Raw genomic sequence first — 20,046 nt, 5'->3', positions numbered from 1 at the left:
AGCTATCTCTTTGAGAAAGCCCAAGTGCAGTTTCTTGTTCTCTAGTCTCCACCATTTACACAGTATGCTTTTAAAATAAGTTATCCATTATTTAAAAGAAATTATTGGAATTGACTCTGACTGATTTATGGCTTACACTTACAAAATGTTGTTGAAGTCACATGTTAAAATATAACAATATAACTCTCAGCTTCTGTTGGTGTCTTGAGGGAATCAATATTAACACTTTGTTAAATAATGCCTGTGAAACACTGAAAGGTGAATGGAATATCTATATGATTGTCAAATATTTACTTTGAATTTGAACCAACAAAACAGGGAAACTGGCAGAAAATGTCACCTGGAAAAGTTCTGCAACCTGCAGTGAAAATGAAGGTGGATGAACTCTTTTTGTGCTGGTTGAGTCAGCCTGCCACTCAGCTAATACTAAAGGACTGCTTGAGAAGAATCAAGAATAAGGAGAAAACAGAGTTTGGTAACACAGATTCAGGAAACAGTAAAAATAAGAGCTTCACCAGTAAAAATTCCAATTCCAAGCAGTGCATATTAGGAGATACCAGATTGCCTTTGTTGTCTTTGAGTCCTCCTCAGCTTTCTACTACTCTTCCATTGGCGACTCCAGCTAGCTCAAGGAACATTTCTAATGTTAGGGCAACACGTCGATCCTCAGGGACCAAAGAAGTAAGTTTGTTTCTTATTATATTTATTTGTTTAAATGGAACTGACTTTTGTGTTTGTGGTATTGGCAAATTATGTAAGTAAAGAGTTTCCTCAGAGGAGGTATCAGGAGTGGAGTGAAGCAATGGCACTGAACCTAAAATACCAATGTTTGTGTATTATTACTGTTAGTGGATAGGTGGCCTGAGTTTCCATAAGACTATCTTGGGTCCTTGCTATCTAATTGTGGATAAATTTAAGTCCTTGTGTTTGTGTTCCTTTTATAACATACTGCCTTGACTGCAAATATTCCTTTGTCTAATGATACCAGGCACTGTTGTTAGTACAAGACTCAAATTTGGCTTCACTGGATCTGCATATTAACAAAGTAATTGTTTTGGTGCTGCATGGTACACTCAGCACTTCCTTCCTAATGAGCTCTTTATTTATAACAGACAATGCCCTCTATGCAAGGATGGCAACCCTACCCCCAACCTGAACCCTTCTTTTTAAGCTTGCAATTCAGTTCCAAATCTAGTTTCTAGCTCTTTTCATAAAGAAAAACCAAACTGGATAGAAATTTTTGTCATGACTGACAAAATTACGTGTTGCTTATGTATTATCACCAACCCTAGAATCACAGAATTACAGAATGGTTTGGACTGCAAGGGACATTCAAGACCATCTAATTCCAACCACCCTGCCATGGGGAGAGACACCTTCTATCAGACCAAAGGGTGCACAAAGCCCCATCCTAACCTGGCTTTGAACACTCCCAGGATGGGAGATGCACAGCTTCTCTGGACAGCCTGTCTCAGTGTCTCACCATCCTCACAGTAAAGAATTTCAATAATTTCTTCATAATATTTGATCTAAACCTACCCTTTCAGTTTAAAGCCTTTTCCCCTTGTCCTATCACAACATGCCCTTGTACAAAGTCCCTCTCCAGCTCTCTTGTTGGTCCCCTTTAAGTATTGGAAGGCTGCTCTAAGTTCTCCCCAGAGAAGAGGGAGAACTTAGAGCAGCCTTCTCCAGAACTTCTCTTCTCCAGGTGGAGCAACCCCAACTTTCTCAGCCTCTCTTCTTTGGCAATGTACTGCAGCCCTGTGATCATCTTTGTGACCTTCCTCTGGACTTGCTCCAGCAGATCCACATCCTTCTTTTGCTGAGGACCCCACAGCTGGGCACAGCAACTCCAGCTGGGCTCTCACCAGAGCAGAGCAGAGGGGCAGAATCACCAGCCTTGCTCTGCTGGCTGGCTGATTTTGATGCAGCCCAGGATGTTTGGCTTTCTGAGCTGCAAGTGCACATTTCTGGGTCATGTTGAGCTTTTCATCCAGCAATATCCCCAAATCCTCCACTCCAGGGCTCCTCTCAATCTGTTCCCCACCCAGTCTGTTTTTGGCTTGGGATTTCCTTGTCCCAGATGCAGGGCCTTCCACTTGACCTTGCTGAACTTCATGACATTCATAAGGACTTCAAAGAGTTTTTATGCTGTTTGTGCTATAGGACTATAAATTCATACATTTTAATAGTACTGGAAAATTTTAAGAGGTTGTAATTCCCAATTGCTCTATATACTTTGGTATCTAACTTATTGCAGTGTCCAAACCTGGTAGCCCAGGGAAGCCTGCTCAGTTGGGTAAGGGTAGAGAGGATAAAGCTGGGATGTTTAAGAGTATCAGTTATTTATTGTTTGTTGTTGATATGCATTGAGTGTATAGACTTACCCTTTAACCTACAGGAGTAACAGCATGACACTTTTGCACTTAATCTGAAGTGACCTCTAGGTTTCATAAATACTAATTTTCAAATCTAGTTTGACAACTTCTTAGCTCCAAAACACCACATGTCCAGTCCAGTGTTTGTCTAGGTTGACTTTACAATAATAGGGACTTGTGTTTATGTATAATCACCAGCCTGACAGCAGGGCATGATGATTGATTTACTTTTTTGTTGTTGTTCACATTATTATATTTCCTGTTCTAGTGAAATGCAGAAAGTCAGTCAACAGATGCTCAGTTTATTCTCATATCAGATAAAAGCAGGCATAGGAAAAGACAAAGTTTTCTATTAAAACCCACTGTTATTTACCATACTTGATCACTAACTTGTGTACTGCAATTTCTCTTCATGTGTCTTGGTCGATTGCTTGAAGTAAATCCCATAAAGAAGAACTAGAATAGATTAATGAAGTGTAACATCCTTGACTTAATTGGAGTTGTTTGTGTAGTGCTGAGAGAGAACCTAGAGGAGTTAGGTTGTTCCTTGCTTGAGTAGGTTGGGGAGGGGGAATTTCCAAGCAATGAGAAATTTATTTATAGCTTTATTATTCAGGTGAACTGAATCTTCATCCAAAAGTTTCTTAATCTCTAAGTGTAAATTGCATTTTCAGCTGGAATTAGCTCTTAAATACCACCGAGAATTGCATGTTTTGCCATGACAGTGTATTTTCTCTTAGAAAGCACAATGTACCCCAATTTCTTCCACAAACTACCTCACACTGTGTCAAAACTAATGCATCTGCTGTTGTGCATCTTATTATGTTTCTAAGATGAAGCCACAATGGTTCTACCTACCTCATATGAGTTTTAAGTAAGTTTGAGGCCCTCATCTTGTTTCTGTAAGTGGAAGAAAATGTTTCGGATGCTGGACCTACAGTACAAGCTAATACAGATTTAAATTCTAAATATCAGTCCTAGAAAACGATAAAAGTTAATGTGCTTAGCTCTGTGTGCATGTGGGTGATATTAGGAAAAGGCTTTTACATCTAGTCATAAAGAGATGGAGAACTATTTCTTTTTGGACTATGTAAGTCAACTTAAGCATCTTACTAAACTTTTTCTCATTGTGCACTGGAAGTCTCATAAGGCAGCATGCAAGCAGTTAACCTACTTTGGCATGATACATTTTCAGTATCACTGAGCTAAATCACTGCATTTGATTATGGATAAGGCTGCTGTATGCCTTTTTCCTGTTTCTTAAAATGTTCCTGCAATTTTTTTGAAGGATAATACAAACAATAAAGCTGATAACAGAAAACCACCATCTTTAAGTAATTACCAGGAAGTAAATATGATTGTGTAGGAAAACAACATTTTCATCCTACAGGTTTCTGTACTTGTTAGCAAAACATGTTTTTCTGAACAGGAAGCATTCTTAATTAGAATCTAATTAGATGTGTAATCTTTTTATACTTTAAACAGTAGCATATGAGCAAAATAAGTTGGTGTGCTGATGGCAACCATTAAACAGCATTAAATGTACTGTAGCTGTCAGCTATTGTATTCAAGGAGATCTTTGCTTTTTTTCCAGAGATTAGCTTATAATTGAAGCCTGTGGGTTATACTTCTATCCAAAATACAGAAATTGCCATGTATTTTGCTGAAACACTAATGTCATGCCAGAGGATAATTTGCTGTCTTTCAAGATAGTTGAAGTCCTCCCCTGATTAACAAGTCAAAAGTACTTATTCCAATAATGAAAGAACCTACATGGTCTTTATAGAATTTTTTCATCTGGACAGGTCACTTAAAAACATGTTAAGAGTAAACTGTTGACTTAATCCAAATGCACATTTTAAAACCTGTTCTGGGCTCTACCATGAAAATTCATCTTTCAGTGTGTTTTAATGCAAATGAAAACAAAACAGTGTTTGTTTAGGGATTTTTTTTTTTCCTTTATGGGAAAAAAAATGACCCTTTCCTTTATGCTTTACTTTGCTTCGCTTGCGTGGTGCCATTCGCAGTGAGGCGGATATGTGACTGTCCCCATTGTTAACATGTTAATTGCAGAGTTCTGGTGCTTTGGGTATGTGATGTGAAGTGCTTGCTAGCACTTGGTATTCTGCAAGTAGGCCTGTGATTTCTATGTACTATATGCTTCAAATAACAAAAAAGTACAGACAAAAAAATTTCAGCATTCAAGTCTCAAATATTTTCTGAGTATATTGTTGAAGAAATTCTAGGGCTGTAACTTTGAAACTAGAAGGATGCTGTAGATTTCTTCTAACCCTTATCACAACTATAGGTAGATTTAACAGTGTTTCTGGGACTCTAGATTATCCTAAACACATGGGGCATACACAATTGTACACTGTGCATCCCACTGTCAAAAATCCCAGTCCTCAAGGTCTAAAAGGTGCCATGGGCAAGATGTTTAATCCTGACCAGCTGGTGTGCAAGGCATCTGGGGAAATTATTCACAGAATTCCCTATGGGCGTTTTGTGGGATGGTGGTGCAGAGAGAATGTGATATAATCAGAAGTACTTCAAAGTTATTTTCCATTTCTCTGCAGGGTCAACCTTTGATATAAAGGTACTTCTTGAAATGGTTTCTTTGTTTCCTTTATTTGATAAGCATACTGTTCCTGCTTGTTATCCTGTGGCAATTAAAGCTCATTTTCTTCCTATTTCTGTAACTTGTAAATGTTTTTACTTCTTTAGTATATGGTTGCTTAGCTTCAACATGAACAACATTCTTGCCAAATTTTTGTGATCAGTTGCTTGATTTAAACATAGTGGTACTGCTGTGATCCATTTTAGTTTAAAGGGAGGCTAGAATGAAACCTTTTAACATGGGCTGAAGTCTGAATAGCACTTAACAGTTGCTTTTTGAAACAAAATAATTCTGAGAGCTCCAGGTGGAGAGTAGCTGGGCTGATACCATCATCTTAAAAAGTGTGTCTGCATCTGAGTTGCTGCCTCGTTCATACCAGAAGCACTGTGAACTCCAGAGCCTGGGCTGCGTGGGCTGTGGTAGCATTGCTCTGCACACCAGGTTGTGCTGTGTGGTCTAGCACAGACACTCCCTAACTCTGTATCAGGCAAAGATAGTGTTAGTAGTGCCATGTCCTATCACTAAGTGGGGAGGATGCTGGACTTGGCTTTCAACTCAAGCCCGTGACTTAAAGGGAGACTGTAAATAACCTGCTATCAAACTGATGTACTTTCACACTGATAACTGGGCACTATGAGAGATGTCAGCATTAGTGTGATCTCAATAAAGCTCCTTCTATGGTGCCAACAAAGGAAGGGCAGCCAAGAGTTCATATTAAAGTCTGGAAGAGTGCGGTTATAGGTGCTCCTATAAAATCATTATTAGCTTTGAGTGGGGTGATGTAATAGTAGTCAACATAAGCAGCACTGGTAGTATGTTGTGTTATTCATCTTAAGCTTTGCTGTACTGAATAGCTTGGAATAGAAGAGCCATTTTCCTGATTAAAGAACTAACTATTCTTTTTATTCATAATTGAGAAACTGAAAGTTACTCACTGTTGCAGGGTTTTGATAGTGCTCCTTATTCTAACTGTATCTTGTTACCCTGGGATGTAAATGTTACTCTTGTTGGCAGTTATATTGATTTTGTTTACACTTTGTGCTTTATTTAAAAAATAATGAACTTTTGTCCTCTTTCAAAGTGGCAGTTGCACTTGTGTCCTACTGGAAACTCATATTTTTATATGCTGCATCCAGTCTAAGAGTTTTTGGCATTTCTAGTACTGAGAAATGGAAATCAGATTTTTTTTGCTTTCTTCAGGTGAGTTTGAAGCTCACCTGAATCCTGACCCAGGACAATTAAAATTAATTCAGTTTTGAATTATGACATTTATTAATGACAGTGACACCTTTGTGAGTAACTGCCACTTAAAAGCAAACAAAAAAAAGTTCAAAGCTATATCATCATAGCTTACAGGTCATTACTTTCAGTAGCTTCTCTGTTCAGTCTTTTAAAACAAGTAAACTTAATTATAGCTTTATATCAGTCATTTAAACGGTCCATTTTTTAAATGGATGTTCAGTCTGTGAGGAAATTAGGTATTGATGTAGATGAGATAGTGCTTTTTTTTTTTTTTAATCCAGTGATGCTTCAGAACCTGTTTTTGAGAATTTCTTCATATGTCTTACGTTTACTCTGTCAGCAAGAAATAAACTTGAGGCCAAAAGTATGTATGGGCTTACTTCAGTGTAAAATCATAAATGCAGCTCATCCAGTGAACGAGTTTGTCCACTGTTGTTTCCTAGTCAATGGGTGCTCAGGACTTTTCAGCAAGCCATGTTATGAGAAAAATCTTCAAAATGCCAGTGGTAAAATCAGATGACCAAGTCTTGGCAAATTAAGAGGTTTTGCACTCACAATTGTCTTCAAGTTGCCTTGCTTTCATTGTATTTTAGTCACTGCATTGATTCAAGAAGATACTAATTAAGCATACTCATTGTTTTTCACAGTCAGCAACAAATGGTTACTAAATTTAGTGTTTTAAGTGTGCCATAATATGTAAATAACTCCTTTGTTATTTACATATAACATGTAAATGTTATAGTGTTGTGGGATGCTGTTAGTGTGGTGTTCTTGTCTTCCAGTTAACCATATGGTACCAATGTCTGGTAGATAAGAATAATTTCTGTTCTGCAAACAACAGATACAACTTAAAATGAGTCCATGGAAACCTACAGTGACCAAGACGTGTTTTTAAAAGTGTGTTCTAGTACTTAATGTTAGATGTGCCCCTTTTGCATAGCAATCATGTGAAAAATAGCTAGAAACTGTAGAGCCACCCACGTACTGCTTCTTGACCATAGGTGCTTGCAGGAATGATGAGCTCTTGGGATATGTGTCCCATTAACCTTGTGCATGCTGTTTAGTTTCATTTCATATGCAACTAGCCTTGGATATTTGTTCTGTGCAGATCCTGCTAGTAACTTTGGCTGATTTCAGGTTGAGTGGGATGAGCTGGAAGTCTAAAAGGAAAATGTACATGGAATCTACATGGGGAAACGTAGGGGGGGAATACTGAGTGGGTGCTGAAGAAATCATTGCCAAATACTTGCAAGATGTGTTCAGTGTGAATTAGGTTTGGTTTGACTTTCTTGACAAAAGAAGCCTTGTAGAACTTATCAAATTACTTGATTAGGTGTTTTTTTGATTCAGCAGAACCAGGAGAACAGTTTCTAATGAGTTTTATTCCTTTAGAAGCTAGATTTGTATTGATAAACAATAAACAATCTTCTAAATTTTGTAAACATTTCTAGTAGATATGATGAATACTGATGTATTGTAAATAATAATCTTTGTGACATACTTTACCAAAAGATAAAGCAAACTTTGAAATTATGCAATATTGAAACAATGAGCTAGATTATTCTTCTACCTGCAAAATCTTTGGGAATAGTCATTTACAGCAAATACTGTAACAGGAGACTTTCCTGTTGTAGTATTAGATTTTTAAACAAAAGATGACTAATTTTCTTCTCTTACTTGCTTTTAACATGCTAAAAACACACGTAAAATTTTGACTCCTTGCTTATTTATCAAGTGATAAAATTAAGCCTAGTATTTTAGAACAATTTTTCTAGACTGCTTGAAAAAAATATGTAAAATTTACATAACAACTTACAGTAATGGAGATTGGAGTAAAGTCAGGAGTATTGCTCCTGTTCTGGTGGTGTATTTGGGGTGTTCTGCCTCTGTAAGATGTATAATTTCTTGTCTTTTTTCTTCATGCGTAATGATTGCCCTGTTAGTTATTCTGAAAGCTAAAATTCACATAGTTGCCAGTGACCACCTTCTTTCTTTGCTTTGTCCTTTGGCACTGTACCCTGTTTGCAATTTGTGGACAGTTTTCCATTCAGTTCTGTAGAAATCAAGATAGTTTCTGTTGCCTCCAATTCTGGTATCAGCAATGATTTCAGACTGAGACAACAACAAAATAGTATTAGATTAAGTCTTCATAGAAGGTCTATCAGAAATCCTGGTTTTCATTGGTAAATTAGCCTTTGTGATTTTACTGACAGGCATGTAGGACAAAGTCCGTGTCTTAAGCTTCCTGATTTGTTGGCTTTGTGTTAAGATCTTCAGGGAGGGAGATCTCAAGTGAAATCATAAGCGAGAAGCTGTTCTGCAGTTGTCACTGACTCAAAATTATTGTCTTGTGATTTCAGGGACTTGTGATTTTCATGTATTAATCATTCTAGTCTGGGAAAAGATGCTTTTGAAAGGATTAATTGAACATTCAGTTAGTGTCCAAAAGATGGAAGTACTGAACAGGTTTTACAGTGTTTAACTAAATTGCTGGACAGTTATAAAATGTCATTCATGTTCTTAATACCAGACTTCTAAATTACTGTCAACTTCCGAATTGAGGTGACACAATGTAAATAATAACAATAATAACAATCTAGAAATTACTAAATATCCAAAATAGCCAGTGTGACTTTGAAAAGTTCCATAATGCATATCATTAGACTTGGTTGTAAAAGCTGCTGTCTCTTGTAGGAAAATTTCTGGCATTCTGAATCAGCCTGAACTGATTGTTCTTTTTAATCTAAGTCTGCTATTCAGAGGGTTATGTTGGTAAAATTACAAGTGCATATATTGTGGACTGTAGCTTCATCTGTGGATAGCCTCTGTAGCATCACAGTTGATTGAAAATGTAAAAGCACAGCATCTTATTAGAGGAAATATGACTAGTTTGTGTAATCCATAGTAGATTTTTTGTTTATAGCTTTCTCTCTTTAATACTCACTTCATCAGCATCAATTTGGGTGGTCTTGGTTTTCATGATCTGATTAATAGGGTCATGTGAAGATCATGAATAGTAAATAGGCTCCATCTGCAAAACTATTCCAGCAACCTTTTTCCCTTAAAATTCGGTTTATGCTGTACATAAATAAATAAAATGTGAAGTGACTTTTCTTAAGACGGCAGAGAACATGAGAATTATTCTAAAGGGTTGTAAACCATTCCTTTGTTATCAGGCATTGATTTTATAACTTACTGATGCTTGCTGAAGTTCATCTGTCAGATGCAGTTAACAAACTGAAAAAGGCCCTTGCTATGTCTTTGGAGTCCAGGCTGTGTAATCATAGCAAGGTGACATGTATCTTATCTTAGTTCTAAGCTGATAATGGCCCTTAGCAGCTGGTGTTCATACATGGCTTTCTTTTGGTAATGTGCAGAAAATCTGATCAGCCCCTCCCTCCTGGCCTACTAACATGACCACACATCTGGCATCTAACTGCTGTCTTTTTACTTACTCACTGTCTTGTCTCCTAAGAATTCTGGATTCTCTTAACTACTGTGGAAAGAACTGCCAGGCACTGTTCTGTCTAATCCAAGACTACTGGAAAATTTAAATAATCATTCAAGAAGGCATTTACATGCAAGACTTCCCATTCCAGTGTGGAGGCATTGCATCCTACAAGAAAAAAACTTACGTATCTAGGCCCAGATGCACATGAACTCCCTTCCAAGGCCAAAGGATCAGTTTCTTCCTGGGAAGGTAGATTTCTGAACTGCACAGTGTCAACATCTAGCAGTTCATCAGTATGTCATACTCACTCCAGGAACACTGTCCATAACTTTAAAGCAATCAGTTTCCATAACTGGTTGTTGAATGTGAGCCTAATAACTTGATTCCTTCTGCTGTGTACACATTGTACATGTCAGCTCCCTTGGGTTTTGGGAGTGTACTGCTGAAAAGGGATGACTCCCTAGCAAAAAGTTAGTTTCAGGATCTTTCAGTATAGCAAAGGTGAGGTATGGACTATCTGATTTAGAAATAATTCTTGATAACATTAAATAATGGTGCTAGTCTAGACTAGACAATGGTTTTTGAGTGGAAAAAAAAAAGAACTCAGCATTTTAGGGTTGTTTGGTTTGGGTTTTCTTAGTCTAGCAAAGAATTGCTTCTTTTGTTTGTCTTCTAGTATATCTATGTAATTTCTTCTTTGTATTTTTTGCCTCATAGTAGCTGTGTTTTAGCAAGCATCCTTAGGTGATTGACTTCTTGTATATTTTCCCAACCTATTTGTTTTTACTAGTGCCTTCTTTCCACTTTAAACCCCTGGAATATATCTTAAATACTACATTAGTCATGCCATTTTTTTTTCTGTATTGAAAAGGTGCCACCTTGCCTTACTTCTCTTAACTGCTGTGTTCTGCCCCTCACTATTAAGTTACTTTTGTAACGAGTATCATTAGTTGCATTACAGCCCTTTATATTGGCTGATTTGGAGGTACAACAATTTTCTTTCCACAGTTAACCCAGAAGCCACTCTTAGTTTCTGCATCATCACAGGCTGAGGGATGCTATTGGGTTCCGTGCTGTTGCCATTGGGATTGCCTATTCAGCCTTATTTAAATTTCCTCCAAAAGCCAAACAGGCTTTTTGTTGTCTTGGTTCATGTTTTATTGGGTTAAACACTAGACTCCAGCAACTGAAGTTTTTATATGGCTGAAAATTATTTTCTTGGGGTCTTCCTGTAATGCTTTTTCCAGATTTGAGGTCACTTCCACTTAAAGGATTAAGACTTTAATATACTGCTGGTATATGCTTCTGACAAGAAATTCTGGTTTGCTAGGCAAATACTTAAGGGGTTTTTAAAGTTGTCTTCAAGATTGTATTTCCTCTACAATATCCAGAATATTGTGTTATTTATGCTGTGTTACTCTTGTGTATTTTCAGATCTTTGTTAAAGTGACGAACTCTTTGGCCACAGTCCTTGAGTCCAGTCCATTCATAGTGTGTATCTTTAGCTTTGGAAGGAAGTTCTGAGCATGCATCTTCCCCCTGTTTGTTTATCTAGCTAATAATAAGCTGCCAGGATACTTTAACAGCTTCATGGCTGGCACCCAGACCTTCACCCAGTAAAGGATTTTGCTTTAGCTTTCACTGGAGAGAATTCAGATTTAGAATAAAAGTAACTCTAGAACACTTCCAGTTCAGTCGGGATGAAAGCTGACTTTCCCCTGTGATTAATTCATGACTGAAAAGGCTAAAACACATCTTAGGGGACTCATGACCACATTGCTTTATAAATGCTCAGTCTCCTTAAATGTGGCAATAAAAAACCCTTTTCCATTTAGATGGTGAAAATGATGTGATTAGTAGCCAGTTGCAATCTCTGGAACAACATATTGCAACCTGTGAACAACAAATACCCAGGTATATAAAGGACCACTAGGTTGGAAACCACACTGCTAAAACATATTAGACTAACAATGGGATTGACTTGGAGCAGTGAAGTAATATTATGACAAAGCAATGCAGAATATTCAAAATACTGAACCTGGTTTGCTGCTTAAGTTATGATGGGTTCTGAGTTCTGTTTGAATAAGGGAGGGAAATACACACCTCCTTCAAAAATGGAGTTCAGAATATTTCTTTGTTACTGAGGCTCCTTCAGCAGGTTCAGGAGCTCCAGGCCTTTTAGGTTCCAGACTGGCACTTCGCTCTTTTAGGTTAGCTCTCAGTGTGACAATCCATCACCTTAATGACATAGCACAGCCACATCAAATAAGACTGTGCATGCAGCACAGTGATGCAAATGGGAGTGCATCACCTGGTTGAAAGGGATGAAAATAGCAATTTAGGTGAGAAGATGCCTTTCCTTACCTCAAATAAGGGCTGTTCTGCCTAACCTGAAACACAATCTGCCTTGCAATACAACCTTCCTGACCTTCCACATTTTGGTCTGGAATGGTTATCTGTTGCCAGAATAGGATTCCTCTCCTACTCTAACACCTCAGTCCTTCATCTCAAGTTCCAGGCATGCTGCTGTTGTGTACTGCATGCCCGGTTTTCTGTTGACTTCCCTGTGGCCAAGGTTTATCCCAGGTTAGTTGATTTAGTCTTCTTAAAAGACAGTGAGTGACAGCCAGATTTGCTCAATGCAGTTGGATAGTCTGGTCATGCCAACCACAACATGTCTGACTCTTGCCTTGTCAATTCCTTTCTTGTTCTCCCACTTCCGAAAGAAATAAATATCTTCATAACGAGCTGCAGTAGAGAAGTGGGAGGCAGGGACTGGGCTGGATACTAAATTAAAACCAAGAAAGAAGGTGTTTTGTCATTATTTACTTTCTAACAGTGTGTGATAAACTAAAAAAAAAATCCATTTAACACAAATCATGTTTCACTAGCACTTTTTCATAGTTTTCTTTTCTTAATTGAATAGGGATATTTACTGTGGGATTTTAATACAGTGTTACATATTGAATGGCTATGAATAGATAAATGTGGCTAAAGATTATATGGGAGTAAAATAGTGCCATCCAGTAAAAGAAATCTCTGACATAGTGGTGAAAGAGTTGTTTTGGGCTGTGTACATTTTGTGTAATCAGGAAAATGGCCTTATTTAAAGTAGGAGGGATGAAAACTGACTAGGTTTGGCAAAGTCTTTCCTTTTATGCTGTTTGTAACTAAACTTGTGCGTGACAATTATGTTGATAATAAATAGCCAACATCTCTATCTTTAGAGAATTTGGAGGTGCTAACAGTGTTCACAGCTTGAAATAGTATAAGTTACTCTAGTCATAACTGTAGTGGTGATATTTGAAAAAAAAATCCATCAAAATAGCAGCATTTCCTAAAGATTGCTATGATAAAGGTATATCCATTTAAAATGTGAAAACGCCACTAGTTTTAAGTTAATGTACCTAAAATTGCAAAGGAGAAGGAACTGAAAGTCACTTGAATTTTCACAGAAGCTCATCAGATTTCTGTTTCCATGAAGAATATTGATGTGTACTAAAACTTGGCCTCACCACCCCCATAAAATGTATTTGAGGTTCAATACACTGAAAATAGAGTAGTAGTGGAGTCTAATGCTACTGAAATGTGACAAGTATGCAATCTAGTATGTGGATGTTAATGTTTATAAAGTTACTTAGGAAAAAAAGTATCCTGTCAATTTTTTCAAATTTTGTGACATCATTTATATTTCTAATGTAACCTTTTGGTAAAACATGATTTAAAGCAGTGTTTCAGTGTGGTAACATTAACTTCATTTCTGCTATGGTTTTCTGTCTTAACATTTAAATTTTTAGATTCTTGAAATACAGTAACTTAGTTTTTTTTACATCAATCTCTATCTATTTATTGATTATGTGAGCCATTCTGAAAGCCTGTCTGAAGCTCTTTGCCATTGCCTTCATTGTCCCAGTGTAATAGGGTTCCCACTAAAGAGCAAAATAGTTTAAAAGGAATTAATTGCTGTGTAATAAGCCATATCCTTCGGTGAGGTACTTCATTGAAGCTAGACAGTGAGTGTTTTGTGACAGAAGGGAAAGCTGAGGGGGATGGGAGGAGGAGGAAGCTAGAAAATAACCACGGCTGGCCTCTCTGCATTCCTGTAGGGCTTGCCTCTTTTAAAATTGGAAGCTGCTTTTATAGATGCTCCTCCAAACACGGTTTTCATTTTCCATACTGTCCCATTTAGACTTTGGAATGCCTGGATGAAAGGGCAGGCCCCCAAAGTGACTTCCCAATCTGTTTTTGCGATTCCAGCCAAGTTCCCTTTAATGTATGGAGCGGGCGAAGTTGAGCTGACTCTTATAATATCCCAGAACTCGGGCGCAGCTGCTGCTTTAAGCAGCACTGAGAGATAATACAACAGCTCTGCTATTTACTGGGACTCAAGTGCCTGGACTGGCACACAGAGACATTATATGAAATCCGAAAGCATGAGGATAAAGGAGATTTCTTTGCGGCAAGATCCTGATCTAAGAAAGGAGTTGGCACTGCTAGCTCGAGGATGTGATTTTGTTTTACCTTCTAGATTTAAGAAGAGACTGAAAGCTTTTCAGCAGGTTCAGGTTTGTCTTTCTGTTCTTATACAATTAAGTTATTGTTGTCAATTGTACCTTTATAACCACTCAAACTGCAGGCAATGCATGGAAGCTGTCACTCAGCTAGCAGGGTTTTGATAGTCTGTTCCATGTATGATGATTTCTTCTGTGTTTTAAAAGACTCTTCTGGTGGTTTTGTGCAAAGAAAAGATGAGAGTTTGCTGAAGCACATAGCACAGCTCAAGTACAATGTTTGCACAGAGGTATATGCAGTGCAAAGTTGGTGCATTTAATGCTATTAGGCTTTTAAAGACTCTTTTCCTTAGTCTGTATAATTGCAATCTACGTGCATTTCTCTGGGGGGTTTAATTTTCCTCTTATTGGAACTGGGCATATAAAAACTACTGAAATAGGCTGTAACTTCACTAGCTCAAACATAATAGGGTAAAAAGTGCTTGCATACTTGCATGGTGATCCTGAATTCCTTTAGATTGTTTATTTTGAACTTTTTATTTGAATGAGATCAGTTGTTGCTGCTTGATTCACACGTGTGCTGTTGCTGTTTTGTAGCAGTGAGTTAAAGCTACAATTTTCAAGTGTGCTTAAACTTGAGAATAGAAGTATTTGAAAAGTAAAATCAGAAGGGAAACTACTTGTAGAGTCAATGTTCAAAGAGATTTGTTATCCTTTGGAATGAGAAAAAACGTACAACTTTTTTTGAGAAACTGAAATTTGGTATTTCTTTGAATACCCTTTAAGACATACAGTGATATCTGAAAGCATTCACTTTGACCTTACTTCACCCTCACTTCTAATTCATATACTAAAATAAAGGTGTCAGTGAAGGCATGTGTGAATTTTTTCACCCTTTTTTAATTAAGGAAAGTTTAGCAGTTGAATAAAAATTACATTAACTTAGAATTTCTGGCATTGTTAGTTATTCTAAATATAGCCTGCTACTTAATTTTGAATTCAGAGCACTAGTGTCTCTTCCAGATGACCTTCAAGAGAGGGACATAGAGCCCTATGACCCTAAAAATGTATTAGCCTTCTGTCTTCTATATGATTATTTAAAATTTGTTTCAAGTGATCTTTATAAACAATGTTTATTCCTTTTTGCAAAACAGAGTGCCAGTGTTGACTGTGCTGATTTACACCATTCAGCATTGACATGTGAGTTAAAGGATTTTTGACTTGTGTCTTCAGTGCTAAACTGGAGACAGGTACATTGACTAGAGATAATATTTTCTTTTCTTGCTATCTTAATTACCCAAAAGTAGTGGTAGCAGTAATATTTGGGCACCTCAGAAGAGGAGGCAAGTTCAGTCTAGTCATGGCATCCTGTTGTAAACAAACACAGCATTACCTTGTGTGGTGCCCCTTAACTTGATCTGTCTTTCATCGAGCGATAGTTGGATCACTTGTACTTTTACAGGGCCTTTTTATGTTGACCTAGAAAACATCTCAGTGTAGTATGGTTCAGCATACCTCCAAGCTACTAACTGCTTTAGAAAACAGCTTGTCTAATCTGTAGGGGCTCTAGGATGCTGCTGGCTATAAACTTAGAGTGAAGACAAAGAGCAAGTATTTTTCATTTTTTAACCAGTCTTGTGCTTCCTGGGTAAATGGCAACTGTAGAATAATGTATGATAAATGACTTCATTAGATTACAAACATTTGTGAGCAAAACAGAATTAGTAGGAGTATAACACTAGAATATGAAGTCTGTCATTGCTCAATTTCATAGAAAGCATTTTCTCTTAAGTTCCTTTTTTAGGTGATGTTTTGCTTTGACCCCATGATGTTAAGGAGACCTTTTTGGAAGTATCATAAAAAATTAAATATGAGTGCTAGTAACTGTTGATATAGAAGATGTGTATTTTTTACCTGCTGTTTTATGTTAATTCCAACTTATCCTCATAGGTTAGGTGCTTTTCAAATATTAATGTTTATCAGCTACATAATCATTGAAGAAATTTCATGTTAAAATTAGAGACTCCTTAGAGCTTTTGTAAAATAACTTGAAACAAAACTTTATCATTTCAGTTGTCAAACTTTGTTGGTTTTGGAATTTACAACCCCCTATTTCCCTGTATAGGCTTTCAGACACAACAGTTCATGAATATGATGTAAAATTAGAATGCTAAAGTCAAACAGAAATGGAAGCCAATCTATTCTTCCATATTTCCACTACAATCTTGTAATTTTACAGTTTGTTAAACAAATGACAGATTCTCTTTAAGAGGTTTGTGCTATTAAAACTAGCATCTTAAAATAAAAAATTAGTAATGGTGCTGAATGGTGAAATAGCATGTGGCTCAATCTGCTTTGAGGTGGGTTGGAATGACTGGGTCTTCCACAGGTTCCAAGAATTCTAAGGCAGTGGCTTTTCATATAGGGCCATGTAAGTAAATAATCTTTGTAGGTAATCCCTTGTGGTTTAGAAGGGGTGGTCATTAGAGCATAGCACATCAGGTTTCTTGAAAATCTTTAAATAGACCACCAGTAGTGAGGTAGGTTGTTCTAGAAAGTGGAATAGGCTGTTCCTCAGTTTTAATTTATTGATGAAAATTGAAAAAAACTGAGCAAAGTAGGGCTTTATGGAAAGAGCTATTTCTCAAAAGAAAGATGAAGCAATACATTACTGTTGAAATGTTCTCTGTTACCTTGGGGGGCTAAATTTCTTTGTAGGTATTTCTGCATAAAATGAAATAAAACTTCATTCCATCTTACTCTGATGTTGATTGTAAAACCAAGGTCTTTCTTAAGTACTTAACACCTATGGATTATATTGAGCTGGGAATGCAGCACTTGAAGAGTCACTGTGCTTGTCCACCTTGCTTGTCAATTTATCTGAAACTTTGAAGGAAGAAGAAACTCTCAAATGTACTGGCAACTTACAGATGTGACCTGAAAGGCTGAGCATTGTATTTTAACCAATGTCTGGTGACATCCCTACCTGTCAGAGTTGGAATATAAGCAGCCCCATTATGCATGCTATATGAGGAAAATATACCTCAAGTTTGAAACATAATTAGAATAAAATACGTGTGTGTACACTGACATGCTTATGCATTTAACTCAGTGTGAGCTAAACCTTGAAAAATGGGTATTTTTTGATACTTAGAGGCCATGTTGCCTTACAAAACGTCAGAGTTCTAATTTTAAAACTAGACTTAAAAAAATCAAATAGATTCATGCTGAATATAATTTTTAAAAAGGAGCTAAAAAAAATCAAGCCTAAGTTTTTAATTAATCTTCTCAATGTTAGTGACAGACCTGTGCTGGCATATTTTTTGATACTTTTAATGAATTATATCTTTATCTGCTGTGCCTACTGGGTGATCCCTTGGTGTAGTTGTATGCATCACAACTCAGTGTGAAAATGGAGAACTACTCATTTCATGACCACCTGTTAATGATACTAAATGCTGCTTACACACGCTATTTATGTCAGCTGTATGAGAACTATTTCTTCAGCTTCTGCAGTGTCTCACGAGATTAGCTTGCCTTCTGAGTGAAGTGGCTTTAGACTTTAGTGCCTCTTGGTCATTTTTACATTCCTTTGTTACCGAAATGCTACGTAAATGCTTGTGGCATGTTCAAGCAATGAACACGGAGTCTGTAGGTACTACTGTGTGCTGGGCTGGTGTATATTTGTGATGTAGTGCACACAGTGATTCTTTTAGTCATGAAGATAATTCTCATTTCTGAGGCAAAACTACTTTCAAAAAATTTAATTGAGGCTGTTGGGTTTACAGCTATAGTCTCAGAAGAAGGTTGTGTGACAATTAGAGGCTTCAGGCATGACAGCTTTCCTGTTAACATCAGTTTTCTAATTTAACATAATTTGTAGACCTTTTAACACCACAGGGGGAGGACCCAATATTCATTTTTGCATAATACTTTTACATCAGGCACACAAATGCCTTATTAAAGAACACAAGTGTTTGCTGGGAGGGCCAGAGATGGAATACAAATCTCATTCTGACTGTAGCTAATAAGTACACTTGATGCTACTTGCTGATATAATGCCAGTTTTCCAGAGCAGGTGTCAACGTTTAAAACAGAATGAAAATATATAGGCTGCCCACTGAGACTTACTAGTTAACATGAGGTTTTCCATAAATGGTTCACTGCTAGTGGATTGCCAGGTTTTAAGCTCTAGTCTCTTAAAAAGAAACTGTAAACAAGCTGGTAGATTTTTACCATTTCTGTAATGGAGACTCTTGGTTCAAATGCAAAATGTATTGGCTGCCTGTGATAGCAGCTTCTTTACCTGCTCATGTCTGGTCATAAATCTATTTTTTAAATTATTATTACAGAAAATGTGTACTGTTTCTATAGAAAAGCCGGTATGGTGAAAGTTCGTTACAGCTTACTTGCATTCGTGATTTAAGAGTCTAGATGTCAGTTCCCTCTGCAGCTAAGTTTTGTGATGCAGCAATTCATACATTGAAGAGTTCAGATGTACTTATTTTCCCCTTGAAATAAAAGATTCACTATTCTTTTCTCCATTTTAACTAACACTACTAATAGTAGATGTTGTATGACTATTGGTTGTCCTGGAAAGCCTGAAACAGTTCAGCACATCTTCATATACAATGTCCTTCAACTTTTACAGGGCAAGAGGGAGATGAGATTGTTTTCACAATTGTCCAAATCAGAATTTTTCAGGGCATCAGCAGACAAGCAGTTGACAGGATACTTGCTCCAGCTGTTGACTTTCAGCTCTGTAGCAAGGCTGAACTTGGTGGCACTTCTTGTTTGAGAGGATTCTTCTTGAAGTCAATTGCACCTAGTGATTGAAGCTTGCTTGTTGTAAACATGTAAGGATAAAAAGCTATTGCAGAGTTTAAGTGGATGTCTGTCTTAGCTGTATGTGTTACTTTTGATGTTGAACTGATGGCCTGTCCTGACAAGGGCTGTTTTCTGTAGACAAATGTTAGAATTGCCTTGGGTGTACCTGTCAGTCCATTGGCTGTGTACAATCAAAATAATCATGTACTAGGAGGAACTTGCCAGACTGTGCCCTAGAAACAGTTGGGGAACAGAATATAGTGGGAAGGAATAGAGGAACTGATTTAATCTGCAATCAGAATATTTTCTGAGGAAGCTGCAACTATATGACTAACAGTATATATTAGTTATTGGATTACTTAATTTGACATAATTCATAAACTGTAGCCTGTTTGACAGCAACTCACAGGCACTAACAGTTATAGTAGCAGTGACTAATTTTTCTACTACTTTTGTCTTATGAAATTTAAAAGAAAATTAGAAAATTTTGGGAAATTGTGGTTCACGGGGTAGATTTTTCTGAAGACTCCTGGGTTTTTTTCCATTTTATAATTTGTACCCTTTTCTATTTTTAAATTAGTAAGGCATGCGAAAGAGAGAAAATATCTTCACTGGATAAAAAGTGTCATCATTACCAGTGATGGTAATTCTCAGAGCAAACCTCGCTCTAGAAGCCTTTGGTGAAAGTTTTGTCAGCAAATGAAGCAGGTTACCAATGGATGTAGATGTAATGTGGAATGGTCTTGTGCCCTTTTGGGGGGCACAGGTAACTACATCTTTCATTTTGTGTTTGTGAAAACCCAAGTGTTTTCTGAATAAATCAATCAGCTCTTCATACTCGATATTTTTGATATTGAAGCTCTGTGTGGCTGTACAAAGAAAAAAGCGTGCAGCCATATTTGGAGGTGTTTCTACAGCAATAATGCTTTTGCAATAGCGTCTTCCAGTTCCCAGCCCAGCAGGACTGCATGATTTACCTGTGTCAGCTCTACCAAGCTGCAAATTGGGGGAATCCTAGTA

General features: G+C 37.2%; 1 protein-coding gene across 2 annotated transcripts in view; it reads left to right on the top strand.

Moving 5' to 3' along the window:
• The first annotated feature begins 333 nt into the window (after window positions 1–333).
• Window positions 334–20,046, top strand: part of PPP2R3B (protein phosphatase 2 regulatory subunit B''beta) — a 44,292-nt gene continuing 24,579 nt past the window's right edge. The window contains exon 1 of one of the 2 annotated variants that reach the window (XM_036381907.2): window positions 334–681. In XM_036381907.2, coding sequence (XP_036237800.1) covers window positions 334–681 — 348 coding nt within the window. Of the gene's footprint in view, window positions 682–13,888; window positions 14,254–20,046 lie in introns of those variants that run through there. The other variant, XM_036381915.2, reaches the window with a different exon arrangement.

The sequence above is a fragment of the Molothrus ater genome, chromosome 2 (genome assembly GCF_012460135.2).
Source record: "Molothrus ater isolate BHLD 08-10-18 breed brown headed cowbird chromosome 2, BPBGC_Mater_1.1, whole genome shotgun sequence".
Classification (NCBI taxonomy): Eukaryota; Metazoa; Chordata; class Aves; order Passeriformes; family Icteridae; genus Molothrus; species Molothrus ater.
The sequence above is the reverse complement of the archived record's forward strand: the minus strand, read 5'-3'. Positions and strand labels throughout refer to the sequence as shown.